The sequence below is a fragment of the Chelon labrosus genome (assembly GCF_963514085.1).
Source record: "Chelon labrosus genome assembly, chromosome: 20".
NCBI lineage: Eukaryota > Metazoa > Chordata > Actinopteri > Mugiliformes > Mugilidae > Chelon > Chelon labrosus.
The window spans coordinates 19,753,774-19,781,155 of record NC_140353.1 but is presented as its reverse complement, the minus strand read 5'-3'; the positions used below and the strand labels follow the sequence as shown (position 1 = coordinate 19,781,155).

The following is a 27,382-nucleotide window of genomic DNA, read 5'->3' as shown; positions in this document are numbered from 1 at the left end:
GTCTTACGGAGTTAAGACTAACTAATCTTTAAACCTTCACCTTCATCAATTTACTTTTCATGTCCGGCTTTATATAATTATATGTATATATAGCTCTCTCTATATATATGTTGTTTTTTATCACACCACTAGATCATTAACAGCTATACATGAAGTGAAATGACCAAACTACACCAATAAGCCACAACATTAAAAGCACCAAGTGAATAACACTGATGGTCTCATTAGGATGGACATTGTTACAGACCAAGCATAGCCCCATGGCAGAGACAAGGAGGTGCTGATCACTTGCTCCCAAATGTATCCCACTCCCTGTAGGTTGCCGTGTTAATGAGATCACCAGTGTTATTCACTATGAGATAACGAGTGGGTCATAATGTTATGGCTGATCCAAAATATGTGTTTTGTTAAAGCGCTAAGCTTTTTAGGTTGTGTTTATAACACCACTAAGTCAAAGTAAATCATGGCGACTAATATAAGGCTAAGTAAAGATTTTTGGATCGTTATTGAGGGGATGGTTTTCATAATTGCTTAACTGATGCTTCCAGGGGAACAGACAGAATCAGCTGAGCACACGTCAGCTGATCGTCTGAGGAGAAGCTCTACACACAGTTTTACCAGCTAAAGCTAAACCTTCTGTCTCTGACGCACCATTCGCAGCTAGCATGAAGGACCTTCTGCTTCAGACCTTTCCCCTTCACCCTGAGCAGGTTAAAGCTGTCTAGTGGTTTAGGGACCATCAGACACATAACACTGTGATCCTCTGATGAGGAGAGGAGAGGAAGGGAAAAGAAAGTGGGAGGAGAGGAGAGGAGAGGAGAGGAAAGGAGAGGAAAGGAAAGGAAAGGAAAGGAAAGGAAAGGAAAGGAGAGGAGAGGAGAGGAGAGGAAACAAAAGTAAAGGAACAGAAAGGAAAGGAGAGTAAATGTTAGGAAGGAAAAGGAATGTGACATTAATGGAGAGAAAAGGAACATAGGAGGAAATGAAAGGAAATTACAGGAATTTAAAGGAAAGGAAATGAAGGGATAGAGAGAAGGTAAAAAAGAAGGTGTGAAAAGAAGGACAAGATGATTAGTCGAGTGAAGAGGGAAAACAGAAATGAATCAAATGAATACAGAACACAGGCCCAGTACATACACATTCAACAGACAGAATGGAAAGACACAACAGACTCACAAAACACAACACAACAAGTGCAGGGACAAACTGAGGCAATAAACATTGAGGCTTCATTTATCCTATCTAACAACAAACTACAGTATTGATATGTAAAAGAATATCGCGCCAATAGAAAAGACAATAGAGAGCAATGTTAGTCCAAAGCTATTCATTCAAACAGTTTGTGTATTTGTGCAGATCTACACTTAATATGCTTACCCACTTTGAAGCATGTCAGAGTGTGTTTGTGTACTACAATGCTACTGTACATCGTGTCAAAACCAGGAACAGAGGAGCATACAGAGAGGTTAGGTAGGAAAGGTTCCACTGGGTCAGTGAGAAATCGCAGGTTAACAGAACGACCGTGGAAATTACTGAGAGAGTGAACAGACGACACAGCAGAAATCCCACATTGTTAGTGAAGGAGGTCTCACTTTCATCATGCCACAGAGTTTCGGTTGGTAAGAGTGACACATGGTTGTAAGTTGTAGTTTTAATCAGGAGAGCCACCTGAGTCCTTCAGAGTCAGTCACACAAAATCTGAATCTTAAATAATACTCTAAATCAAAAACTGGATGAAATAAAGTCAGGCTTTTATATTTTAAAGCTGCAGGAATGTGTCCGTTCTGACTCAATTGAGGCTCTGCAGAGTCCTCAAGGACGAATGAGAAGATTTACCTGCTTTTAGCTCATTGTTTGACAAAGTTAAAAACTGGAGTGAATGTAGTTGAGGTGCTGGTGGAGACCAAAACAGAGGTAAAAACAGAGAGGAGTTTGGAGTTGGATTTTTGAGCTGACTATTGGTTGCTCTGACCAAGTAATGCCAATCTAAATTATTTAAGAACAATAACTGGAACATACACACCGTCAATCATGTGAGAGCAGAACAAAACTAATATGTCTAATAATAAATCCATCTCTTGCCTTTATGACAGACAATTAATTAGTAACCCAGTCACACCAAACAACACTCTAATAGGAGCTGAAAGTGACGCGTCCTTCCAAATAGTAAATATAGACACATGCAGACCTGCTTGAACCGTAGGAGACACAGAGGAAGAAACAGTGAGATAAACACAACACGGTGGAGGAATCGGAGGAGAGCAGAGGTTAGGCTGAAATGTCAGTAGGAAGAGCCAATCAGAACGGGGCGTGTCAATCACATGACCAGGCTTACCTTTTAGCTATAGGCAAGTGAGACAATACGATCTAAAGGAGGGGGGGGAACAAAAAGTAAAGAAAAAGATGGAAAAAAGGAAAAAAAATAAAAATACAAACAAAAATAATAAAAACAAAATAAATGAAAGAAAAAATAAATCAGAAAAGTAATTTGAAAAAAAAAAAAATGGGGAAATTAAACAAAAACAGAAAGAGAGAAGAATGTTTGATCATTGCACTGTTAAGGGAGGGGATTCTGTGAGTAAATACAAGAAGAGGACGGGGGTGGTGGGGGGGACAAAGAGAGAAAGAGACAGACAGAGAGAGAGAGAGACAACAAGAGAGAAAGAGAGAGTGATAAAGAGAGAAAATGAGAGAAAGAGAAAGTGAGACAGAGAGAGACAGAGATAAAGAAAGAGAGGGAAACAGAGAGAAAGAAAGAAAGAAAGAGAAAGAAGTAGAGAGAGGGAAAGAGAAAGAGAGTGAGATAGACAGAGATAAAGAAAGAGAAAGGCAAAGAGAGAGAAACAGAGAGAGAAAGAAAGAAAGAGAAAGAAGGAGAGAGGGAATGAGAAAGAAAGCCAGAAAGAAAGAGAAAGAGAACGAGAGAGAGAGAGAGAGAGAGAGGGGGCGAGGGAGGGAGGGGGGAGTCAGCAGTAATTTGATCAGGGTTTATTTCAAAGCACAGGATCATGATACTGTCCAAAACTGATCAGAAACACGTCTGAACTTTGGACACGATACTCAGATTAGGACTCAGATTAGGACTCAGATTAGGACCAGGTAAAGGGAAGTGTAAAATCTTTGTGATCCTGTGCTCTGAAACGGCATTTGGAGCACATCACTGACAAACCGACACAGAGAAATATGGTCTCAGTAAACATTTGGGACAAGTGTCTCAGGTTGTGACAGATGTTATTTAGCCTCAAAGCAGCTTGATTATGACTGAATAATTATTAATATTGTTGGCCGAGAAGAACAAAGATCAGTTATAGTCACATTTAGACAAACACACAGTCACTGTGTCCTCACAAACATGTGACCGACACAGGCCTACATCACACAGGCCTGTTCCTTTACGTTAATAGATAGTGTGTGGCTTACCTGCAGAATTCAATTATTGTAAGTAACTGCCACGTTGAATAATTGAATTAAACATGAGTCAAAGGACACTACGCTATTTTGAATTACACTTAACCAGGCATGTAACAGGCAAAAATGATCAGCATCAATGTAACACAATTAACAGGACACATATGAGAGTCATGCATGTATGACTCTCATGTGCATGGCTGGCATCTCTACGGCTGATCAGATGTCAGCTAATTCCTCAGAGATGGTCTGGAGAGAGAAGAAGGCTGAGCGCGGCTTTGGATACTAAACAGAAGTCATCAAACCCTGCGAGAGTCTGAGTTGGACAGCAAGTAGATGTGTGTGTGTGTGTGTGTGTGTGTGTGTGTGTGTGTGTGTGTGTGTGTGTGTGTGTGTGTGTGTGTGTAGGGCAGCTCTGTAGTGATCTAATCAAATCTAGACAAGATGTAAAGTTAATATGCTGTAGGTGTGTATTTTCTCTTCAGCATTTCATCTTGTTAGTAGAAAACCAGTACAAATATTCATATGGATTCCTACTATGAATGTTTTGATGTCAAACTCGTTCAAATATTTGAAAGAAGTCAGAAAAACAGATGATAATCAGTCCAGATTTGGCTACTTGGGCTGACCTAGAAGCAGTTTTACCAAGTTTCATTAGTCATGTGCTCTCTAAAACCCTGCCACCGAGGTAGTCAATGCCAAACACAGCTGCTGGTGCAAAAGTTTCATATCTTACCTGTGTCAGAGGGCAGGTGAGTGCAGGGAGCTGGACTGTAGACCCGAGCTGCGTAATCCTCAAACGTAGTCGGCTCCTGGTGGTGCTGCACAATGGTCTCTAGGTATCGGGCTCGCTCCTCGTAGCTGATGTCGAAGGTTAAGGCCGAACCGCCAATAAAGAGATACAGATACTGATGGAAATGGTTTGGTTTTCTCCAGAAAGTTTCCACTACAGCTGCTCTGGAAAAGTCTTCACAAGAAAACTACTACCACTGAAAATGTTTGTTATATTCGGGTCATGGTTAGTCTTACTCAGCATGTCAAAGCAGTTGTACAATGTCTAGTGCTCCTGTCGAGCTGGAGATAATAGCCCCAACAATGTCACAGTGATGTTATTTATGTTGCTCAGGGCTTGGGTTTGATATATTTTCACAAAGTTAGAAAATAGGGTTGTGGAGTTAGAAAGAGGAGGGTGTACTCCAGGCAGGGTTAGCTAATATATCCCCTTTCACATGCTGGGGAATGTAGGGAAAAAAGTCTCTGCTGCAAAGATTTCTGACATTTTTCTACTTGACTGAATTTTTACTGACTAAACATGCAACATGTACGCATATTATTAAATTATTTGAAAACATTTAACCCAAGGTTTTTGAGGAAAATGAATATAAAAGTGTCAGAAATGAGGTCAAAAACAAATCTGTTCTATCAAGAATGTGCCCTGGAATCATAAGCAAACAGCCAGACTATCGTCGGATTTTGAATCTTGCCAAACCCTGAAGTATGTGACGCCACCTTTCAACCTCAACTGAGTTTGGCTAACTTTGAAACACTTAAGAAGAGCTCAGACAAAAACAGACACATAAAACCCCTCACACGAAATATCAAACCCTGGCAGAAAATGGCATGTTTCAAATGCTGCGTTTTCATAATGCGAGTCATCTTTCAGTCCTCAAATGCATATGAATATAAAAAGAAATTGCTGGGACACCCTTTCACAGGATAAAAGGACTATAATCACTAGAATAGATAAAAAAAAAAAAAAAACATCAAATAAACATACAACAGTGACCTTGAGCTGAACAGAAAATAAATGACAAAACGGATTTGGAAACTGTAGAAGAAAGACAAAAACAGAAAAATTGTAAAGTACTGATAGATAGATAACGTAAAGAAAACGACATATAATACTATGTGGTCGTTGAATAAACAGGATTTGCCAGGTGAAAACCCGGTTTTGCAACACAAGCCATGTACCTGGACGCCCATATGGCTCAGACGAGAATACAGCGGCCGTTAAATAAAAACCCATAAAGCCGAGCCCTTTTATCACTTGCTATTACGGCGATGAATTCAAAGAGAGAGGCTCGGGGATTCAGCGGAGAACAGAGTAAATGGAAACCAGGACTTCAGCTTTCCATCTATTAGAGATAACCTCATTGATAGAATGACATTTACCCTCTCTTCCTTAGTCCTTCTCATACATCCAGCCATAATGACAGCCATATGCAGTGGCTACAGTCTCCTGGACACACACAGACACACAATCCAGCCCCATCATCTCCCAACAGCGCTGCCGTTTCCTCGGCGGGCTCCAATAACAAGGGATTTTCAATGAGCGTTTATGTGTGTCTGTATTCAATAAGGTTGGTCGTGAACAGGTTGTGTGTATGTAAGTGCACGTGTTACCGTCTGAGAGTGTGATGGGATTAGGCCAATGAATGTCCAGAATGAAATCCGTGTGTTTGTACCTTTGTCTGTGTGTGTGTGTGTGTGTGGGTGTGTTGTGAATGGGGCGGCCATCTGTAATAGCGCCCATGGGTTTTCTATTGGGTTAGAGAGCTGGTCTATGGGCCTCAGAAGGAGAGAGATTCAGGTCTAATGGTAACTGATTCGGTTAGAGACAATGATAATAACAACAATATGGCTCCTTTAAAGTGCGCTGGCAGAAAGGAGGAGAAAGGAGGAGGGTGGAGATGAGTGGAAAAAGCTGGAAGAGGAAGAAACAGAAACTGCGGACGCATAATGCAGTTTGTCTGACATTTCTTTGACGTATTTGATTTCACAGGAACTCGGAGGACTTAGCACTTTGTATTTCTAAAACACGTTTCAGACTGTCATACTAACAAAACGAGGGAAACGAGAGCCGGAGAGGGGAACGAAAGTGGGGGAGAAAGAGAGAGAGAGAGAGAGGGAGAGAGGGAGGCACGGAGGTTAGAGGTGCAAAGAAAGCGAGATGCTGAGGGAGGAAGAGAACTTGTAAAAAAAAGATGATGGGGGGAAAAAGCGAGAGCGGAGAGGAAGAAGGGTGAGAATCCCGCGGCGGATCGCGGAGGTGGTGAGGGGGAGGACAGTGGGTGAGACGGGAAGGAGGATATTTAAGTAGCAACACAATGCGGTGTGAGTGTGTGCGTGGCTGTCACCTGCAGAGAGCTGAGAGGAGAGCAGCAGGCCCACACAGAGCGTCAAGCCAGTGTCTCTCACACCGAGTCGCTATGTGATCTCACCGCTTGCCTTTTCCTGCTTCCAGCTCCCCTGCATCGCACTTCCCCCTTTTTGGCGAGCAAGTGTGTGTTTATGCGAGGAGGAGAGAGATGTGTGGATGAAATGCAATTAGGAAGAGGTATTATATATTCCAGCAAACAACACCTAATCATCTTCATACCACGTTATAATAATGTGCGACTGTAAGAAGCAGCGGGGAGGAAAGGCAGACAGCCGTATAAAAGGCTGCCGTTTCATAATTTCTGAGAAGGTGAGGAGGTTTAAAGGACACCTGCAGGTAAGAAAGGAGTCCACAAAGAAGAGAAACTGAGAAAGAGAGGAGAAGGAGAAATACATACAGAGACATGCTACCACCGCTGAGATAAATGACACGAGCAGCACTTTACTTTTCTTCACTCTTTCCCTGTCTGCCTCCTTTATACCGCTCCCCCTCTTTGTTCCTCTCAGTGTGGGTTTCTGCCTGTGGCCTCATGTCACAGTGTCACAAACACCAGCTCCCCACTGGGAGGAGGTAACATTAGGAGGGGGACCAACATGCAAAACCTACATCAACACCAGCGGCCATCCTAGGTTCTGGGGGGCCCAGGCAAAGACGTACCCCAAAGTCCAAACTAGTGAAAGGAGGCCCTGGAGCACTGTCGATGCACTGTAAGGCATCCACGGGTTTAAGGAGGGTTATGTTTGTCATTGCAAACTATTCCAAAAAATGTGTTTGCTTTTTTCTTGGCAGGCCCCCAGCATTTGCTTGGTTTGCCTGTCCTGACGGTGTGCCCCTGATAAACACTAATATCACATTCGTCACGAGCACAGTGACATCCCTTGTAAATGTATTTAAGCATTATTAGAAAACTAGTATACTTAATGGTAAAAGTACTGAAGAGAGAACTACTGTGGGTGTATATAGTAGATATATTTTTTTTTTACGTTTATCGTTTTGAAAAAGAACGACAACTAATGATTCATTTGATGAACTTTTAATCATAGCTTAATACGTGGATTATCTTCTTGATCAATCCATTAACTGTAGGAAGATAATGTCAACAACCCAGAGTTAGATTACAGTTCAGAATAATCCAGGTCAGCGTCGACACATCTGAAACCAGGAACTGTTTTAGGGTGTTCTTGAGAAAAACTGCTCAAACTATTAACCGGTAATAGGTTTTTTAAATAACTGATAAAGTAGTGTTAAGTGCCATTAAAATGAAATATCTAATTTGTGCTGGAGTGCAGTAGATGTATGGAAATATTGGTCCAGAGTTCCAGTGTTGTGCATGGTTACTGGTCAACAGGATGGAGCCATTGTTTCTGCCATCAGTAATAGCTGTGCTTCTCCTACTATGACAAGTCAACACATTTCAGGACTGTTAGCAGTAAAGTAAGATGAATATGATGAATACATTTCAACTACAATATTAAATGGCAAAACACCCCTAACTGAGACGGTCTTAAGAATTGGTTAAATCAGGCAACACCAAAAAAAGCACCAAACGTAGAAGCAAGGACTATAGGTGAGTTTTCAAGCTTATGAGATGATGCAGCCTTTTTTTTTATTACCCAGAATTCTGGGTCCCGCAAATCTGGGAATTTATATGGTTTCCTTGCTGCTTACCGTTTATTCGTACTTTGTCTTTTTCTTTGAAGTCATTGCTAATACACATTAGTTTTTCACGTTCATATATTTCCCTTCAACTTTTCTGTTGATGCAGACGTCGGTAGCCTCCACTGAACATGCTGGTATCCCACTTTGTATTCTAAGCACAAATCATGTCAGAAACCAAAACTGCATGACTGTCTTTGCATTAGAGGGTTTTTACATCAAGAGAGTAATGCCACAAGGTTACAATCTTACATGTTACTTATTTAAGCCAGAAAACTAAATGCTGACTTCGAATCAGCTGCTGAAATTTAGCGGTCCTTCATCATACTTTGGTTTGTATGACAATCTTCTATCTGTGCTCAGGTAGTCTGCTGAACTGTTTCCTTTTTCTAATCCTGTTCTATTTCATGCGGCTTCTCTGCACGAAACATGCTTTACAAATAAAGTTATTATTATTGGTATTAAAAAAGCAGAAACCATCGAGAGGTCAAAGAAAATAGATGACATGCATCGGGCTCACACTTCTCGGGCTCGATCCTTCCCTCCATCCAAATTACAGTCGCCACTATGAAATCTGCGGTAATTGAATTTCAGATGGCTCCTCTTATTAAGTCATTAGCAGAAAAATATCTCTCTTTCAGAGAGAGAAGGAGAAAGAAAGAGGGAAAATTATAAGGGGAGAAAGAGGGGAAAAGGCTGGTGAGGGAGAAACAAGAAAGCAGAGAAAGGCAGAGAGGAGAAGAGAGGGGGCACATAAAGAGGCTCTTTTGTGTCGAGTCAGAAACTCATTTTCTTGTGCGTGGCTGAAAAAAAAAAAGTGGAGAGAGTGAAGTGTTCATGCTTTCCTTAGCTCTCTCTCGCTCTCTCTCACACACACACACTCTCTCTCTCTCTCTCACTTTCTCTCTCTCTTTCAGCCCTTTTCTCTCCCACTCTCTCCCGCAGCGCAGTTCATTGTGGCAGTGTTCGACTCCTGTGATCACTTGAGACTGAGGGAGGCTGGAGGAGGAGAGGAGGTGAGGGGAGGAGAAAGGGAGCTTGTTAGCGCATTAGGAGCGGGCCCACTGCTGGGATGTGCGTGTGTGTGTGTGTGTGTGTGTGTGTGTGCATGGCAATGTTTGCATGACGGCTGTGTGTTTGTGAGTACAGTATGTAAATGTAGTCTATATAGTTCATGTGGCTGTACCTGTGAATGTATGGGGTCTACTACTAAAAGAGCTGCTTTGTTTAAAGAGTTTGGCCGGACAACATGAAAAAGTCAAGAAATGAAAGCGATGCATGCTACGGAATAAGACCACGGGTGCAGAACGCAACATATGAGTGAATCTGAACTTTAAAGAGTCCTAGCAGTGACTAAATTACATAGGAAAAATAATCTGTCTTTACTTTTTTCCACTAAATGTTGTTTAGCATCGTGACTGCATTCTTAACCCAACATGAGATTCCTGCAGTCCTCACCAAATTACAATGAAGACTTATCAAGACCTTTTCCATCCTGCTGGTCAAAGGGGAGCATTAATATTATAATATAGACTGATCAGGCATAACATTAAAACCACTGATAGGAGAAGTAAATAACATTGACCATCTTGTGACAATTCAATGTTCTGCTGGGAAACTTTTGGACCTGGTATTCATGTGGATGTTACTTAGATATGTAGCACCAGACCAGGCACCCCCACCCCATAGCAGCCATCCCCAGCAGGATGCAGCCTGACACAGGCACACACTCAAAAAAACGGTTTAGGAACAACTCAAAAAACATGAAAAACAGCACAAGATATTGACCTGGCCTCCACATTCACTAGATCCTAAACTGATCAAGTATCTGTGGGATGATCCACAGAGGTCCCTCCCCTCAACCCATAGGACCCAAAGGCCCCCACTAACTACATTCTGGTGCCAGACACCACAGGACACCCTCAGAAGGCCCATGTCCATTCTCTGATGAGTCACAACTATTTTGGAGGCACTATGCAATATTAGGAAGGTGGTCATAATGTTATGCCTGATTGGTGTATAGTAGTCAAGGGAAGCATCACTGTTAATATGTCTTTTTGATAGTCACGGAGTTCTATTACAAAGATTACACTGACATGCAAAACTAAGCGACCACAGAGAGAGGCAAAACAACCGCAAAGAGTCAGAAAACAATCCAAAAGACATTCAAACACAAATTATTTGACATGTTTTTGTCTGGAAAAAAAAAAGTTCTAAAGTGCTAATGCTAATGTTCATGCTTTATTAACATTGGAGATCCATGGCAGAAATAAATAATCTACAGTTCTGATATACAGAGCATACTTGAATTATTTTACCTTATTGGTGTTGAAACTGAACAGATAAGTGAACAAATCAAATCCTAATTCAACAGCCTTTACGTCTCCATTAGCATGAAACAGGAAAAATTACTAATGGTTTCAGTTTTAAACAGCAACTTTTTGTGATTTTTGATCTTGAAAGGTACAAAATTATGTTAAAAAACGGCGCGACTTGTCCATGCTCTTGTCAAAAAGACACCTCGCACACAAACACGCATTGTATCTCCCTCAGAATCTCCCAAACACACACACACACACACCCTATCTGTCCTCTCCACCCCAGGCATTGGAACAGACAACAGAAAGAAGGACATCAGAGGGATAATACAATTGGAAAAGCTTTACAGCGTGTAATGATAAACCTGTGCATGTATGTGTGTGTGTCTCTGCCCAAAGGAACAAGCTAATGGGTTTATATCTTTCTGTGATAGCAATGATATGGAGGCTTTGTGATTTCATTACAAGTGTGTGTGTGTGTGTGTGTGTGTGTGTGTGTTTGTGTTCACGTACACCAAAGATGAGGACAGAGATAGGTTGTTCTAATGCACTACTTATTGTTAGCGGACGATGCGCATGAAAGACACACACATACACCCAATTGTGTTTACCCCTATTCATCTGCTGCTTAACCCGATGCAGACACAGGCACAGAGGAGGGAAAACAGACATGATACATTAATTGGCCCTTTGTCACCCCACTATTTCACCCTTTGACATGTGTGTGAGCACGTACACACACACACAAACACACAGACCCTAACCCTCTTCCATGTCACCACTGGGGAGCCCTAAAGCTGCCAGCGCAATTACAAGCTTTATTTAACAGATCACATACACACCGAGATGCTGATCGTCACCAAGGCCGCAATTATAATTCTCATATTAAGGAGATGGATCCTCTTCTTTTCCACAGGCAGTGGATAATATTGACATAACACGGATATACGAGGTGACAAAAAAAAAGTAATCCCTGATCTCCCACTCGTACTGCACCGGCCGTGGGCGTTAGCTTTTTGAGTTGTGAACCAGATATCTCTGGAACGATCAAAGGTCAATGTGACCACATGTTTTTGACTCCAATGCAAGAATTCATACAATCAGTTATAACAAGGTTTCTATCATTGTCTAATAGAATAAAATTATAAAGTGATGCCATTATATACCCAAAAGGTCATAGTCTGGACACAGATGTGAATTGCAACCGTACTTGTTGGTGGAGGCATACAACCACAAGGCAGCCATTCTTGGTTTTGCTCTTAATAAAGTGCTCACAATGTTTAAAAAAGCAATTAAAACAAGAAGCCTAGATGTGCTGTACTTTTGCTGAACTAAGATGAAGAATAAGATAAAGCAAAAACCATCAACTTTTTTTTTTTGGTAAGTGAATAATTAAATATTTAGGGTTCTCAGCTACTGGTGATGACGGTTTTCTGAGGTTTTACAGTCAAATCTATCATTTGAGTAATAGATTAAGTGAAGTGAACTGCTCAATAATGCAGATAAAAGGGTTGGAAACTTTTTTTTAAGGCATTTGGACCAACGGAGAACTGGTTTGGTTCTCGTTCATTCACCAGTTCTGGGTAAACAATCACTACTATCATTAATAATGATTAATCCCTTGTTAGTCCCGTTAGTTTTCCTACTCCCTAACTGCAAATGCGGTCCTCTTTCCGTTTCTTTAAGGCTCAAGACAGCCATTAGAGCTCATGAAACAGTTCGCTGTGCTGCACTTCGTCTTGGTCAACTATGAGATCCCACTCTGAATCTTAAACGCCTTATCACATAAAAATACTTACATTCACACACCCGGCCGCAAAGCGCATTCACGCACTGACACACACATCCACGCCGGCCGTACACACGCGCGCTGCAGATTAGCTTGTTTACCAGTCAGAGGGGGGTCTGCTGCAACAAGGTGTGATCAAGCCACTGATGGCTACAACTCATGTGTCTGCACAGCTCCCGGTGCCGGGTGTGTGTACGTGTGCACACAAACACACACACACACAGGCACTAGTTCAGCCGTGACATGAATAATATATTTGGGAAATTAGAGCTAAAAGGCATGACAGAAGATGAGTAATATCTAACGAAATACACACCACTAAGCGTCAGTTTCTCCTTTTCTCTTTTACAGTTCACACTTCTGACTATGGAGAACATCAGTCACTGCTGTGTGTAAACTAGGCATATATTTTGAGTTTTCTAAACTGAGACATTAACACTTTTTATTTTTGTGAGACCCAATTCTATCGTGGGCCATTGTTGGAAAAATAATATATATTCTGGTGCTTTAAGGTCTTGATACATTAAGTTTACTGCAGCAGCACTGACTACATGAGTCAGAGGAAATGAATGTTAAGCAAAATCTAAAGCAAATGATGTCTGTACAACCATCAGGTTGAATTACTTGAAAAATCCCAGAGATAGAGTGATCTATAATTCACACATCCGAGCAGACTAACCGTAACGTCTGCACACTTTCAAGTGTCAGAGATCATGTCGCTAATATGCGCTTGTGAAGCTTGGCCGACATCCTGAAAGCGTCACACACAAGCACTCGCGCGCACGCACGCACGCACTTCCCCAAGGAGAAGTGGAAGAGATTAGCCGTGACCCCTCCTCCTCGCCCCTTTCTTTTCATTTCCTCTATCTACCCGACGGGAAACAATTAACCGCAATCACCTCCCCCTCTGCGTGCATTCACATGCACACACTCATATTCATTTAACTACCCTTAGCCCTCACTAATACTCAGACCCTTAACTTAATCCTAATTGTGTCTTTGAGCATTAAATATCACTCACGGTGTGGTGGTGATTTGCTGACAATTTGTCGTCTTAGCTGCTCACAAAAAGGTGTTTTCAATGAGGGACAGATTGGTAAAATACACCGACGTTCATCCTTATTGTACGTGATGCAGCAGCTTTATTTGTCACTACACAAATGTGCAGTGTGCTGACAAGTTCCTCTACAATTCTGTTCATTTATGCTTCTGTTCAATTTCTAAAAAACACAGATTTTATTTTTTAAATGCTATCAGTGTTTTGCAAATCTGCACAATCCCACCCAGCAAGTGAGGCAAGATGAGGGAATCAGTGCAGCATACTTTTAAGTTCCATGTGTGCCGGGTGCAGTGGAGCCTCGGGAGGTTAAGGATAACATGACCCCATTTCAGCATCAGCAATAAGAAAATGTCTTCAATTTGTAAGGTTTTGCCCTCACCTAGCTACCATGGAGAGAGACACACACACTCCTTGTCACACACAGCAGATTGTAGCCTCGCTGGGACAATAGGCTCTATTGTGGGAGCTGGCAAAGAAGAGCCAGGCAGGCCGCTAGGCGTTTGGCTGCCCTTGGTGTGTGTGTGTGTGTGTGTGTGCGTGGATATGGGGGATAATAGTGCTACATGCCCAGAGCTGCCATCGTTTCACTGGGAACGGAGTGTGAAAGAGAGGGAAAAGCAGTGACACACACACGCACAAACACAGCATCGCTATCACACCGAGCCATATGCTGACCCCAGCCTCGGTGCAGATATCTCTGCCAATCAACAACTAGAGGGGATGTCCCACACGCACCCACATACACACACACACACGCTTTCATCCTGGGAGGGAAATATATACACACATGCAACATAAACAACAGAAAGTGTAAATGGATAGATGATATACATTTGAAAATTCATCCAGACACAAACACTTGCTGGCAGAGTGAGTGTGTGTGTAGCAGCTTAGTACCTCTCCAACATTGTTCCCCAGAACCACAATCACCCAGGAGCAGATGGAGGACGGCCACAGTTTGCTCTCTCTCCCTCTGACACACACACACACTAACAAACCAACTAACTAACATGTACACCCACGCACATACAAACAGCAATACAATCACATACACATGTATGCACACACGGTTATCAGATGGTGGAGCCGTCGTGGCAGACAGAGCTAGGTGAACATTGGACAACGTGGTCAAACTGTCCACTGTGACTCTGCTCAGAGAACTCGTGGTTACAAAACTCAAGGAAAACTACAACAAGTTTCATTTGATGAGGTTTGAAGCAGAGAAGACTGAATCACTGCAGCACTAAGGAACACTTCCTTTCACTGTTGATTTAAGTTATTATTGCTTTAAACCTTAGCTTGTTGAAGTCTTAAGAGAAATGTCAAATATTCTTAGTTAAATTTAAATTATCTTTAGTTGAGGATTATGTGATTTAAGTCATTTCTGTTTTGGCCTTTTCACTGAATAAGAATATCATGTCTTATTTTTTCAGACATCAACTAAAATTATTTTGTAAAAATCTGAACAACCTCCAAATCACTTTTTGTCACTAGACCTGTGTGCAGAATTAGGTGCAACATTATTTGCTGCTGCTTAAGGGTTGGTGACACTAATATATGACTCAGCAGTCAGCTTTGTAGCTTGCATCTGAGTTCAGACTGTTTGATTGAACTTCGGTGGGCTACACGGGGACTCCCATTTACTTTACCAAACCAAATGATTAGTCATCGGACAGCAAAGAAAGTTTCCGAAACCCAGCGTGTAGCTTGTCAGTGCTGCATTTTCATCCTGGTACATGTGAATGAAGTGAGGGTTATATGAAGAGTGTGTGTATGCGTATGCATGTTGGAGAGTCTTGGATTGCCTTTCTTGCTGCAATGAGCTGATATGTGAGATAGAGCTGTGCTTACACACAGCTGCCCCAGCAGCCTGGCACTGTGAGCGAGTGTGTTGTGCGCTTTTGGATGGCTCTAGTCATGGTGAATGAAAGATCAGAGAGAGAGAAAAGGCAGATGGACTGCCCTGAGGGCCAAGAGACACAGAGAGAAAGAGAAAGAGGGATGAAGACAGACAGACAGAGAGAGAGGGGGAGAGAGATTGAAAAAGAAAGAAGAATGCCAGTTAACACTGGCATACTTTGCCCTGCCAACCTTCTCTCCATCTCCCTGCTCCCCCATGTGCTTCTGTGTCAGTGGGGTCTCTTCATGTTACAGTGCAGCACTCAGGAATCAGACCCAGTCACACAGCTTTAGCAGCACTTGAGGAGATTCATGTCATAAGGACATCTAACCCTCATGTCGAGTCCTAATCTCTAGGAATGTTCGGTAAATGTTATTCATTACACTCATCTATAAGGCATTACCACCACATATCTCTACTGAGCTACAGTTTTTTACATCATGTAATCATGACAGATGAACAGAGGTCAAAACTGACTGAACTTTATCATTCACATTTGACATATTTTGTATTATCTCTATAATCTTGTGTTGCCCTAAAGATTCATTAACAGTTGTGGGTTGATAAAGAAGGTTTGGGAGTAAAAACAACCCTCGTAAAATCTGAATGAATAAAGAAAAGTAAATAAATCTGAAAAAGATAAAAAACAGAATATATGACAATACGACAGAAGAAGAAAGAAAGATGCACTGCGATAAGGGAATTACAGAGACAAGAGAGACAATACAGGGACAGACTTTAACGACGGGAGGCACAAGACTGGAGCAGAAAAATATCAGAGCACTGCAAGATGTACAGCGATGTGAAGGCAGAGATACAAAGAGTTAGAGGAGCGGGGAAAGAAAAGAAAGAAGGACTGACAGAAGTAGGGAGCAGAGGCGGGGGGGAGAGGTGGAGAGACAGAAGAGTGGAGGAGAGCGGTGTGTGTAGCAGAGAGATGGGGAGTCAATAATGACTGATTACTGTAATTCAGCCTGTCAGAGACATCGACCTGCTGCTACCACCAATCAATACACACCAGGACACTCGCAGACACACACAAACACCCTGAAATAAGCATGCACAACACATGTGTGTCATCACTTGCACACGGCCACGGACACAAACACACCTTTGGTGGACACAGTCTCCCACAGCGACACGGGCACAAAGACGATTGTGAAGACGTCCACATGTCTGCACACACACTCAAGATGACTGGAGTCGCACAAAATGCACACGAAGAAATAAATGTGTTCAAGAAGGTGCCCATGCACACACACGCACACACACATACACACAATGGGGTCGGGGGTTTTGGCTACGAGCTACAGCCCCACACTGAGCCTAACAATGTCTTCGTCTCTGTCTTGTAAGTGGACGTGGCAGAAGAAAATCGCTTTTTCACCCCCATACCCACCCCTCCACCTCTCCGTCTATGTCTCCCCATCTTCTCAGTTAGAATCACCTCCACCACCTCTCTCAAAAGAGGAGCTAGAGGGAATGAGAAGAGAAGAGGAAAAGGAGGAGAAAGAATAGAAGAAATCAAGTAGTTGAAGTGAAAACAAAACACTGAAGTAGACAGGAGAAAAGGGAGGAAAGATGAAGGAGAAGAGAAGAGATAAAGCACTGTACAGGATGGATGGGACAGGGAAGAGGGAAAGAAGGATAATGGGAGAGCAGAGGAAGGAGACTGAAGGAAGACCTAAGATGAAATAGAAGAGAAATGAAAGAAAATGAAGGAAACATGTTTTTTGTGTAAGCATAGAAACCAATCATAGAATCGGTTGTACTGAGGGGAAGACATTTGACAAGTGTGAACTGGACTAATTGGACTGTTTACATCTCTTTAGATGGAGCAAGCACTAGCTTAAGTTTAAGTGACTTTTAATTTACTTCAAGACAGTGTTATGTGGGTTTACTGTGTGTTGTAGGCTAGGAAGCTTCATCCCACCGTGTGGTTACCCGTTTTAGTTGCAACCACAGTCCTTAAAGCAGCCGAATCAGTTTTTAAAATGATATTATCCTTGTGGACATAATGCATAAAAGCTGTTTTTCAGGCTTCAGTTTTATTTAACAAAGCTGTCACATGGGCTGTGAGCGTGTCATAGCCATTTACAGACCCGTGGTGCTGCACTTGTTGCAAGCATTTTCTTTCTGTTTATTTTTTTAAACCTTCACCCTAAAGGTACCCTGTTGAGTATTAGTTCTTCTTGGATTATGGGGATATGTTAATAAGGTCCTAGTTTCAAAATTAATATATTGCAATTTAGCTGCATAGTTTCATGATGTCTTTGAATTTCCCACATTAAGTTACCCATTGTTACCTTGCTAAACATCTAGACGCCAACAGTTGCCTAGCAGAGATGTTACTACGACTTACAGCTGATGTTACCAGTAGACTTGATCCACATAATCATGGACGTTTGCAGTTACAACAGCATCATTAGGAAACCCAATTGTTTGAAGTAGAACTTAGAGGAAATTCCAGTGATCAGTCAGGTCAGCTCGCTGACAAGGTACTCAGTCATCTCACAGTGATGGAAATATGTATGCATGGTTTTTCACCAGCTCTGCATGCATCCGCATGTTCTTATATGGATGCATTACTCTGTGGTCCTTGTGTCTAAGTGTAACTGTCGGTGTGTATGAGCGAGGATGCTTGTCTGAATGTGTGTGGCTGAGACCAGAGAGCAAAGCCCCTCATTTAGAAACAGCGTTAGAAAGGAGAGTCATCGATAAGTATCGACCGCCGGGCTTCTTCCAAACAAACTACCATCGCATCGGATCAAGCTGACACACTGTGTACACACCTGTCTGTCTGTTTCTACCCCCCTACCCCCCCGTGCACACACAGCATTCTCTGCCTGGCTGTGCACGGTAAGCACGCACACTTGATATATAGCACTTCAGAGGTGACTAAATACAGCTCTATCACACGAACACTTATATTGTGAAAGCCAAACACCACTGGACATTGATTTGCCATTCTTAATCCTTGAGCTGAGAGATACATTCCCACTCACACATAGGTGCAAGGATTTCAACACGCCTGACAGCACAGGTATATTCGTATATAGGTAAGCAAAGGCTACAGCAAAATCACTTTCAAAAAGTTGAGCATAACATATTAGCATAGATATTAGGGGAATTAAGTCAAAGATGACAGTCAGGGTATTAGAGCCCAGGGTAAACTTGGTCTAAATAAAGTCTTCCCGTGTTTCTTTTTGTAACTGTATCGTCTTCAACAGTATCAGAAGGTCAGAAATCTTTATATCAGTGAAACTGCATCACAAAGTAAAAGTTCAATTCATTAAGTTTGAGGATTTTCGTAGTTTTTAGCTTGTATTCAGTTAAGAATCAAGAACTTTTAGCACATAATGCCCCGACTAGAGAAAACTGTTTGTGATATTAATGCACATGACTAGTTATTAGTTATTTTTTTTACAAATGAAAAGAAATTAATTTAAACATTTATTCCCAAACCTCTCCAATCCCTCTAGTTACACTTGCTTGCAGTGGATTTAGATGACTGCTTCTGTCCCTTTCTGTTTTTATAGTGTATACATAATATTGCTGAATAGCTGGGGTGATTTTCATGCTGCAGAATATATTTGGGAGCCAACAGACAGTACCTGGAAGCACTGCATGATGGATTTTAATTTATAGAAATTGACACAGTACTATATACTTTAGCTGCAAGAACATCTACAGTATTCTGACAGTAAACAGTGCAATTGTACGTCCATATTTAAATAAAGCATTTAGATAACCAATGAAATATTAATGTGCTCTACGTAGATCTTAAACTGCTCTTTTAATTAACTTTTTGGGCTGTGAAATGTGAATTGTCTTTGCTTCAATTAAATAAAAAAAAAAAAAAAACAACAAAAAAGAGGAAAGGTGAGAAGGAAAAACAAATTTCACTGACCTACCTTTGGCTTCTGATCCAGATTTTTCACATTTAGTTTACTAAAAGTTTCAAAGGATACAAGTTCTGGTATAGAGGAATGAGGGATTTGAGAGCTCGACTGGCATTTATAGCCGTGGCTCTAACCATGGTGGGCAAAATCTTCATGTCCACTATGGCACCATCAAACAGGGGACCAAAGAACGGTACCTACAGAGAACAGAACAGGAAAACAACAACAAAAAAAAAATCATTAATTATTCCGTTATACACTTCAGTTAATTCTTAAGAAAGTATATCAAAGAAAACATCACGTGTTATGAAACATGAAACAGAATACTCTGTGGGAACAACTGTGTTTTAGTGAACCAAGTCTGACAAGTAGTGATTGACACAACAGATTTTTTTTTAATGATACAATATTTGATTCAGGCTATGGCTTTCTGATTTAATTCAATACTTTGCTTGTGGAATCCACCAAAGAGAATAATGCTGGGCCTTTTATTGAGTTTATTTGTAGACCAGGTCTCCGAGCCATTCGCTCCATGGCTGAATACATGTGCTTTCAGGACAACAACACAGGGAATATCTTATCTAACTGGTTTTTGGATTCATGATAATTCAATATTTTTCCTTGCAGAATGAATGAGGGAGAATATGATTATGTTATTAGTGCTGTGGTATCTATGTCATATAGAAAAAAAAGCAGCATTTTATTGTGTTAGGTCTTGTTTGAAATAGAGTTATGCCATCAGTGCTGTGGTATTAATGTCTGTGTGTTTTAGACTGATACATTAACCAGATCAGCAAGACTTGGGGCAAGACTCTCTCTAGGATTGTTAGTCAATCTGGAGGCATATCTGTGTGGTCTGGTAGGAATCATAAAATGATGTATCAAAACACTCTGACCCACCCAGCTTTCAAACTCTCCAAGGCAAGCCCATACAATGTAAAGACTTAAAATTAAGCAACAACAAAAGATAAACTAATGATAATGAACAAATGGCTTAATTCAAAAACTGAGAAACTGATTACTGGGTATTTAACCCTTTAAAATCTACAAAACAGTAAAGGGCTGTGTGTATTTTCTGAATCCAATGCAAGTTGCTATTACCTCTGGTTTTTTTAGTATATGGATGGAGTACATGTGGTTCTTCATGGGGTAGATGATGATTAACACATCTCCAAACTCAGTGGGGATGATCCCTCGTCGGTAGTCTCTGGAATGTTCTGACCAAACGATGTGGACTTCGTCATTGCCCAGGTGTCTAAGCTGGAGAGGCGTAGAGACGGGAAGGAACAGGAAAGAGAAATTAATGCTGGGATCAAATCTGAATAAGCATTTCACAACAGAATAAACAACGCAAACTCATCGAAAGTCAACACCAACAAAACACACATACACACACGTACTAAGAGTGTCTTACACAATGAGCTGTATCCATCATAACCCCAAGGCTTTTAACTTGGGGTGTGTATGTAGTTTAGGTGGCCCTGGGCATGATGGAGTGAGCGTGTGAAGATGGAGAGTGGAGAACAAGACGGAGTGAAGCCCCGGAAAGATGGAGTATGGGCTGGATGACAGATGGGATCATGTGCGATGCAGAGTGCTGAGGTGTGTGTGCGTGGTTCACGTTCACTCAGCAGGCTGCAGTCAGGGCTGGTGACAGCTTAGTCATTAACCTTGATGTCTGCCAAAATACCCCCCCCCCCCCACACACCTCCCCACACAGACGTCTCTTTAGCTGTCTGGTTTGTTACACACCTTCAGATGGACGCCAGTCTTGGCCTTGGCCCTGAGGCAAACACATTCAAGACATTTCCTTTTGTTTAACGGCAGTCAGTTTGTCAAGATTTTCAAAGATGTACCATTTGTTTTGGCTAATATTAGAGCGATGGTTAACCCAAACGCCTCCCCCCATTTTATTAAACAGTTTATCAAGACACAGAGTTTCATAAAAGGGGCAGGACTCTTACATACACTGGGCATAAAAAAATCACCCGTATCAAATTTTATTTTAAAACTGACAACCTATGCAATGAAAACCACTGTGACACATTACAGAGACAGAAACTTAAAAACACACACAAACACTAAATGTGCAATTACTTAATTGCATAAGAGTTCACACCCTTAAACTAATACTTGGATGAAGCACACTTTGAATATATTACACTCTGTTTGGATCAGCTTGGCACATCTTGGGGAATATTTTCCCACACTTCTTTGCAAAAACTTCCCAGCACTGCACCCCACTGCACAATCCCCAGAGAGGATTCAAGATTCAGGTCTGGGCTCCAACTGGGCCATTCCAAAAACACTCATCTTTTATTGCTGAAGCCGTTCATTTGTTGATTTGGGTGTGTGCTTTGGATCATTGTCATGATGAAAGGTCAAAGTTCTCTTGATTTCCAGCTCTCTCAGACAAAACTGAGCGGTACCTGGAGCTATTTCTGATTCTCTCCACCTCCAATGCCCCAGTTAAAACTGGAGAAAAGCAGCATGATGTGTTGCTTTTGCACCAAACATACCTTTCACCATTTTAGGTTAAAAAGTTCAACAATGTTCTCATCTGACTAGAACTCCTTTTTTTAACAAGGCTTTGGGAAAGTTGGATGTTTTTGGGAAATTTTAGTTTGATTGTGTTTTTCATGAGAAAAAGCTTGCGTCTCCTGGCCCATAGTCCAAATAGACGAGAGATCAGCCACAACATTAAAACCACTGTCAGGAGAAATAAATAACATTGACCATCTTGTGACAATCCAATGTTCTGCTGGGAAACTTTGGACCTGGCATTCATGTGGATGTTACTTAGACATGTAGCACCCATCTAGACCAGACCAGACAGCCCCACCCCATAGCAGCCATCCCCAGCAGGATGCAGCCTGACACAGACACACACACACACACAAAAACGGTTTAGGAACAACTCAAAAAAACATGAAGAACAGCACAAGGGGTTGACCTGGCCTCCAAATTCACTAGATCCCATACTGATCAAGTATCTGTGGGATGATCCACAGAGGCCCCTCCCCTCAACCCATAGGACCCAAAGGCCCCCACTAACAACATTCTGTTGCAGGACACCCTCAGAAGGCCCATGTCCATTCTCTGACGAGTCACAACTATTTTGGAGGCACAAGGGAGACCTACACAATATTATTAAGGTAGTCATAATGTTATGCCAGACCTGTATATGTCATATACTTGCCAGAAAGGGCTGCAGCTCCTTTAATGTTGTTGTCGGCCTCTTGACAGCCTCCCTCACCAGTTTTCTCACTGATTTTGGAGGCATGTCCTGTTCTTGATATCACTGCTGTGCAATATTGTCTCCACCGTCTCCACTGTGTTCCATGACATGTCTAATTCCATGGATATTTTCTGTAGGCCTCACCTAAATGATCAAACTAAGAACAACTGTATTTCACTAGTTAAGCAGTCTCTTCCGCTGGAGACAGGTATGTGCTATTTCACATGACCTTGAGGACATTTTGATTTTGAACAAAAGAGCACACTCAGTTATAAAAGGATGCACACTTTTATCCTTATTAGATTTTTCTTTTTATCTTTTTTCTCCGAAAAGTCGCACATTGGTTATCTGTGACATTGCAAAGAATGCTATTTTTAAAATGAATGAACAAAACATTGAATAAGTTTTAGTTGCTTAGATTTTTTTTTATAGACTTAAAAACCTCCTTGAGGTTGAATTCATTCATATGTGAGCACAGGGAACGTGAGTTACCTTACGCATCATGTCTGACGCGTGACTTCACCCACTTGCCAGAGTGACATTCCTTGAATTTACCTCACCGCATTGACTTATAGGGCAAAATTAACCTGACCTAATACATAACTTGATATATACTCAGTAGCAATATATTAGGTTGATGTAGTTTATAGGTTTTACATAAAATAAATCTTTTAGAGGCACTTATCTCCACCCGAGCAATTCAAAGTGTCGGCAAGACACAACTCTTCCATTACTGCATTTGGAACGGGAGAGTTATGGCTTTCAAGCAGTATTTTTAGTTGTCAGAACAATTAGGTGACACAGTCTAAAGCAGAGCGGAGTCTTACTGTCTGATGTATCACCATTACTACTTTAAAAATATTTCAGTGCTAAAGATGAGAGTGATGTCATCCCTGATGCTCCAATCACTTGGTGTATTGCGGTCTTAATCCTTCTAATCATGTTTTGAGCAGATGTGGTATGAGAGGAAACACGACACACAGCAAAGAGGGAGAGCTGGACAAATGCCCTGCAATGGACTAAACTGAACGTGTGTGTGTGTGGCCGGAGGATTGATGATGAATGTCTGCCAGTACGGACACGTTTGTCAGTATAACCTCTTTGTGGACACAATTGTCTAACTGTGTCTGTAAGCCTGTGTGTACTAGCTAACATGTGCATATGTAAGTGCGCCTTTGTCCAGCATTAACACAAATTTATAGCGGTGTGATTATTTGTGCAGACGGACCATGTGAATAAAGCCCTTTGTGGATGTGTGTTTGTGTCAAGTTAAGCAGGTTTATGGTCTGGCCGCATGCGTGTGTGCGTATGTGACTATGCGTGTTAGATGGGGCCATCAGCTGATCAAGGAGACGGATGGTGTCGGACCAGGCGCTGATAATCCAATCAGGAGCCTGAAGCGATGTGATAGGCCGAGAAGCAGGAAGTATGATCTGATTAAAGGGACATTATGGCCATGTGCAGAGCGACCAGTGCCTGAGGGTTGACAGGTGCGCGCACACACACACATATACACACATATACACACATACACACATACACACATACACACAGACAATAAACCTGGCTGCCTAGACACTGATACGAGCCCACACCGCACACAACCCACAAACACAGACGTGATTGCCTCTAACAATTATTGGAGACACTGGTGTGGTGATAGATAAGATTGTCACGGTCATGAAACGAATCCCCACGAAAAATATTGTGATTAACAACTTAATAGTGTTTGTCAAACGTCTGAAGCATTTCTATAAATGCTTGTAGGCAAAAGTATTGAATGGCTGCATTTCTTACACAGCTATACACTGATCAGGAATAACATTATGACCACTTTCCTAATATTGTGTAGGTCTCCCTTGTGCCTCCAAAACAGTTGGGACTCATCAGAGAATGGACATGGGCCTTCTGGGGGTGTCCTGTGGTGTCTGGCAACAGAATGTTGTTAGGGGCCTCTGTGGATCATCAGTTTGGGATCTAGTGAATTTGGAGGCCAGGTCTTGTTCTGTTTTTCATGTTTTTTGAGTTGTTCCTAAAGAGTTTTTGTGTGTGTGCCTGTGTCAGGCTACATCCTGCTGGGGATGGCTGCTGCCATCAAGGAGTGTCATTGCTATGGGGTGGGGGTGTCTGGTCAGGTCTAAGTGGGTGCTACATGTCTAAGTAACATCCACATGAATGCCAGGTCCAAACGTTTCCCACCAGAACAATGGATTATCACAAGATGGTCAATTTTATTCACTTCACCTGTCAGTGGTCATAATGTTATACCTGATCAGGGTAGACAGTCACTACACAAGACTTTGAGAGTCTTAAGATAAACAGTCAGCAGCACTAATCACCCCCTCAGCCGCCATTAAAACACAGCAGAAGAAAAGGAAGCAACGAGTTGAAATCACTAGAAGAGCTCCAGTGAAACCTAAATCTGTTAGTTTCATCCAGCTGTTACATGTGAACAGAAATTACTCTGTTATGAAAAACGATTGATAATTATAAGCAATGTCATAACTGTGAAAGACCTAGGTGTAGAAAAACTAACATCAACAGACTGTTGTGTGCACCCATGCTCAACTGCAGTGTCAGATGTAGGCAAAGAAGGGAGTGGGAAAACAGTTTCCACTCAATGCACTTCTCCACTCACGAAATAAACAGAGTGAAAATAGAGAACCAACAAGTATTATACATCTCTCACCAAGCAACACACTCAACCGCAGTTTGGCGGAGAGCGGAGCACGTTTAAAAACACCTCAGAATGAAGATGGAGTTGTGTGTTACCTTCTTGGTGAGGTTGTGGTCCTGGTCGTGGGGCATGCGGGTGGAGACGTGGTAGATGACCTCAGTCGTGGAAGTGGCGTAGTAAGGTGTGGTCTGTCCTGTACTGCGATTTCTCTGAAGGCCTCCCATGAAGCCACAGTGAGTGGTGAGGTCCACCTAATGGTTGCAGACACACACGATGATGTGTGAATTACACTAAAGTTAGAAGTTTAAAGCCTAGTATAAAGTCAAATCAAACATTTTAAGCGGCAAAATAAAATAAAATGTTGATGTTCAATGTTTTGGTCTTTGTTTTCAACTTTTGAGGATTTAGTTGTGTCAGGAGAACTTACAAAACACATTATCACCATGAATAATAGTCCAGTATATACTATAATGTTCCATTATCAGACTGCTAAAACACCAAGACATCTACACTATACTATAAAGTGGTTCTAGTGTACTTAATTAGTCAATCTATAAATGATAAATGACAATGATTTTATTTGGGCCATCACCAACAATCATTCAAGGTAAATGTAGAACATTAAATCCTGAAGAAGACAAACATTGCAGAGCTGTCCAATACGTTGATCGCAATCAACCAGTAGATCACAAAGGTAGTGCGGGTAGATCGCGTGCCATTGAAAAAATGTTTTAGATGATGGTTGCCAGCTGAAAGATAATCGCCCATGCAGTAATTATCCAATAGGATGCTCGTACCTAGTTGCTTAGTTAACCCATTCAGGCCTAAATACTCTTCTGTAAACCCCCTCTCAAAACCTGAGGTTTTTCAAAATATGTCAACGCTTACTAAAACCTTAATTTCTCAGGCTCTATAGCAGATAAAAACATGAGATAAAAAGCATTTGACAGCTTACTTCTTTGGCTTTCAACTTGACTGACTTGCTAGGGCATAATCTTCAAATGCATTTTTTTTAAAAATCAATAAACACCAAACATTTTTAAAATTTTGAAAATCAGTAAAGATCTATTTTTCCAATTACTTCGTCGATATCACTTCCTTCACTTGAGTCAGCCATGACGGATCGCTAGCACGGTGTTTAAAATTTTCGACCAAAACATACTCCACGTGTAGGCTTATTTCGACCAATCACAAAGCGTTTTATTAGTCACATGAGTTTAAAAAAAATCCCTAAGCATCTCTGTCACTCACCCCAAGAATATTTCAGCCAATCACAGTGCATATAATTGGCCATGTGCCTCGAAAAAGACGACAACGCTCAAAATGACGCGTTTGCCGGTCTTAATGGTAACTACGCATAGATGCGCGATCCGGTCTTAAAGGTAAACACGCACAGATGCGTGATCCGGTCTGAATGGGTTAAATCCAGGTGGTGACTATTTTTTGGTATGTGTGTGTATGATGTAGAGTGTCTGAATAGATGTGTTCTTACCTCCCAGCCCAGTCCAGAGACAAAGTCTTCATAAGCCTGGCTGCCTGCTGTGTTAGTTAGTATGGAGTGTTTGTCTTCTTGGCCTTCAGCCACGTAAAATACTGCAATTTTATGGGTCTCGCGGCTAGAAGAGAATGAAGGACAATAATGATGACCAACAGAGCAACTATTCAGAAATGGAAAGCTAATGCAACAACACTCAGCCAGCACAAACTATGACCGGACTAAAAGCTGAATGAAAAGATTAGAGAGGGGATGGAGGAGGAATGCCGTGAACGATAAGAGGAGCTTGACTTTCCCTATTTTCTCACCATTGGCGCGAGTCCAGATTCTTCAGCTCTCTCAGCAACTTCTCATTCTTCCTCAGCAAATGAAAGTTGCTCCTGTAAGACACAGATGCACAAGTTGTGGTGGGGGGTGGGGGCACATTAAAAGAGATGATGATTAAGGTTTTCAAATACATGTTTTACAAAGATTAATATTCATACAGACTGTAACTCCAAGGCTGTTTCCATGACCTTCTAAACACACATTCAGCTCGTCGATAATAAGTAACTCACAAGAAAACTCTTCAAACTAAACCTTGGTTAAAAAAACATTTTTACCAGGTCCATCATTTGTCAAATGTGACTCAAAAGAAACAGAAAAGCACTTTAACAAGAAGAAAATGGAGGGTAGAAGACTTCATATAGAACTTATGGGAACATTTTCAATGAATAACCACAGTTGAAAGAAGCCTTTATCTCACATTTTAAGACTGGTGTGCATTTAAGAGTGATGCC

General features: G+C 41.6%; 1 protein-coding gene across 4 annotated transcripts in view; it reads right to left on the bottom strand.

Annotated features, from left to right (window-relative positions):
* Positions 1-27,382, bottom strand: part of ralgapa1 (Ral GTPase activating protein catalytic subunit alpha 1) — a 66,091-nt gene that overhangs the window by 3,625 nt on the left and 35,084 nt on the right. For 3 of the 4 annotated variants that reach the window (XM_084569258.1, XM_084569259.1, XM_084569261.1), the window contains exons 39-44: positions 26,912-26,983; positions 26,601-26,724; positions 25,204-25,359; positions 20,295-20,453; positions 19,263-19,390; positions 4,145-4,269 (exon numbers count right to left, since the gene is read on the bottom strand). In XM_084569258.1, the coding sequence (XP_084425384.1) occupies positions 4,145-4,269; positions 19,263-19,390; positions 20,295-20,453; positions 25,204-25,359; positions 26,601-26,724; positions 26,912-26,983 (764 nt within the window). Of the gene's footprint in view, positions 1-2,335; positions 2,368-4,144; positions 4,270-19,262; positions 19,391-20,294; positions 20,454-25,203; positions 25,360-26,600; positions 26,725-26,911; positions 26,984-27,382 lie in introns of all 4 variants that reach the window. The other variant, XM_084569260.1, reaches the window with a different exon arrangement.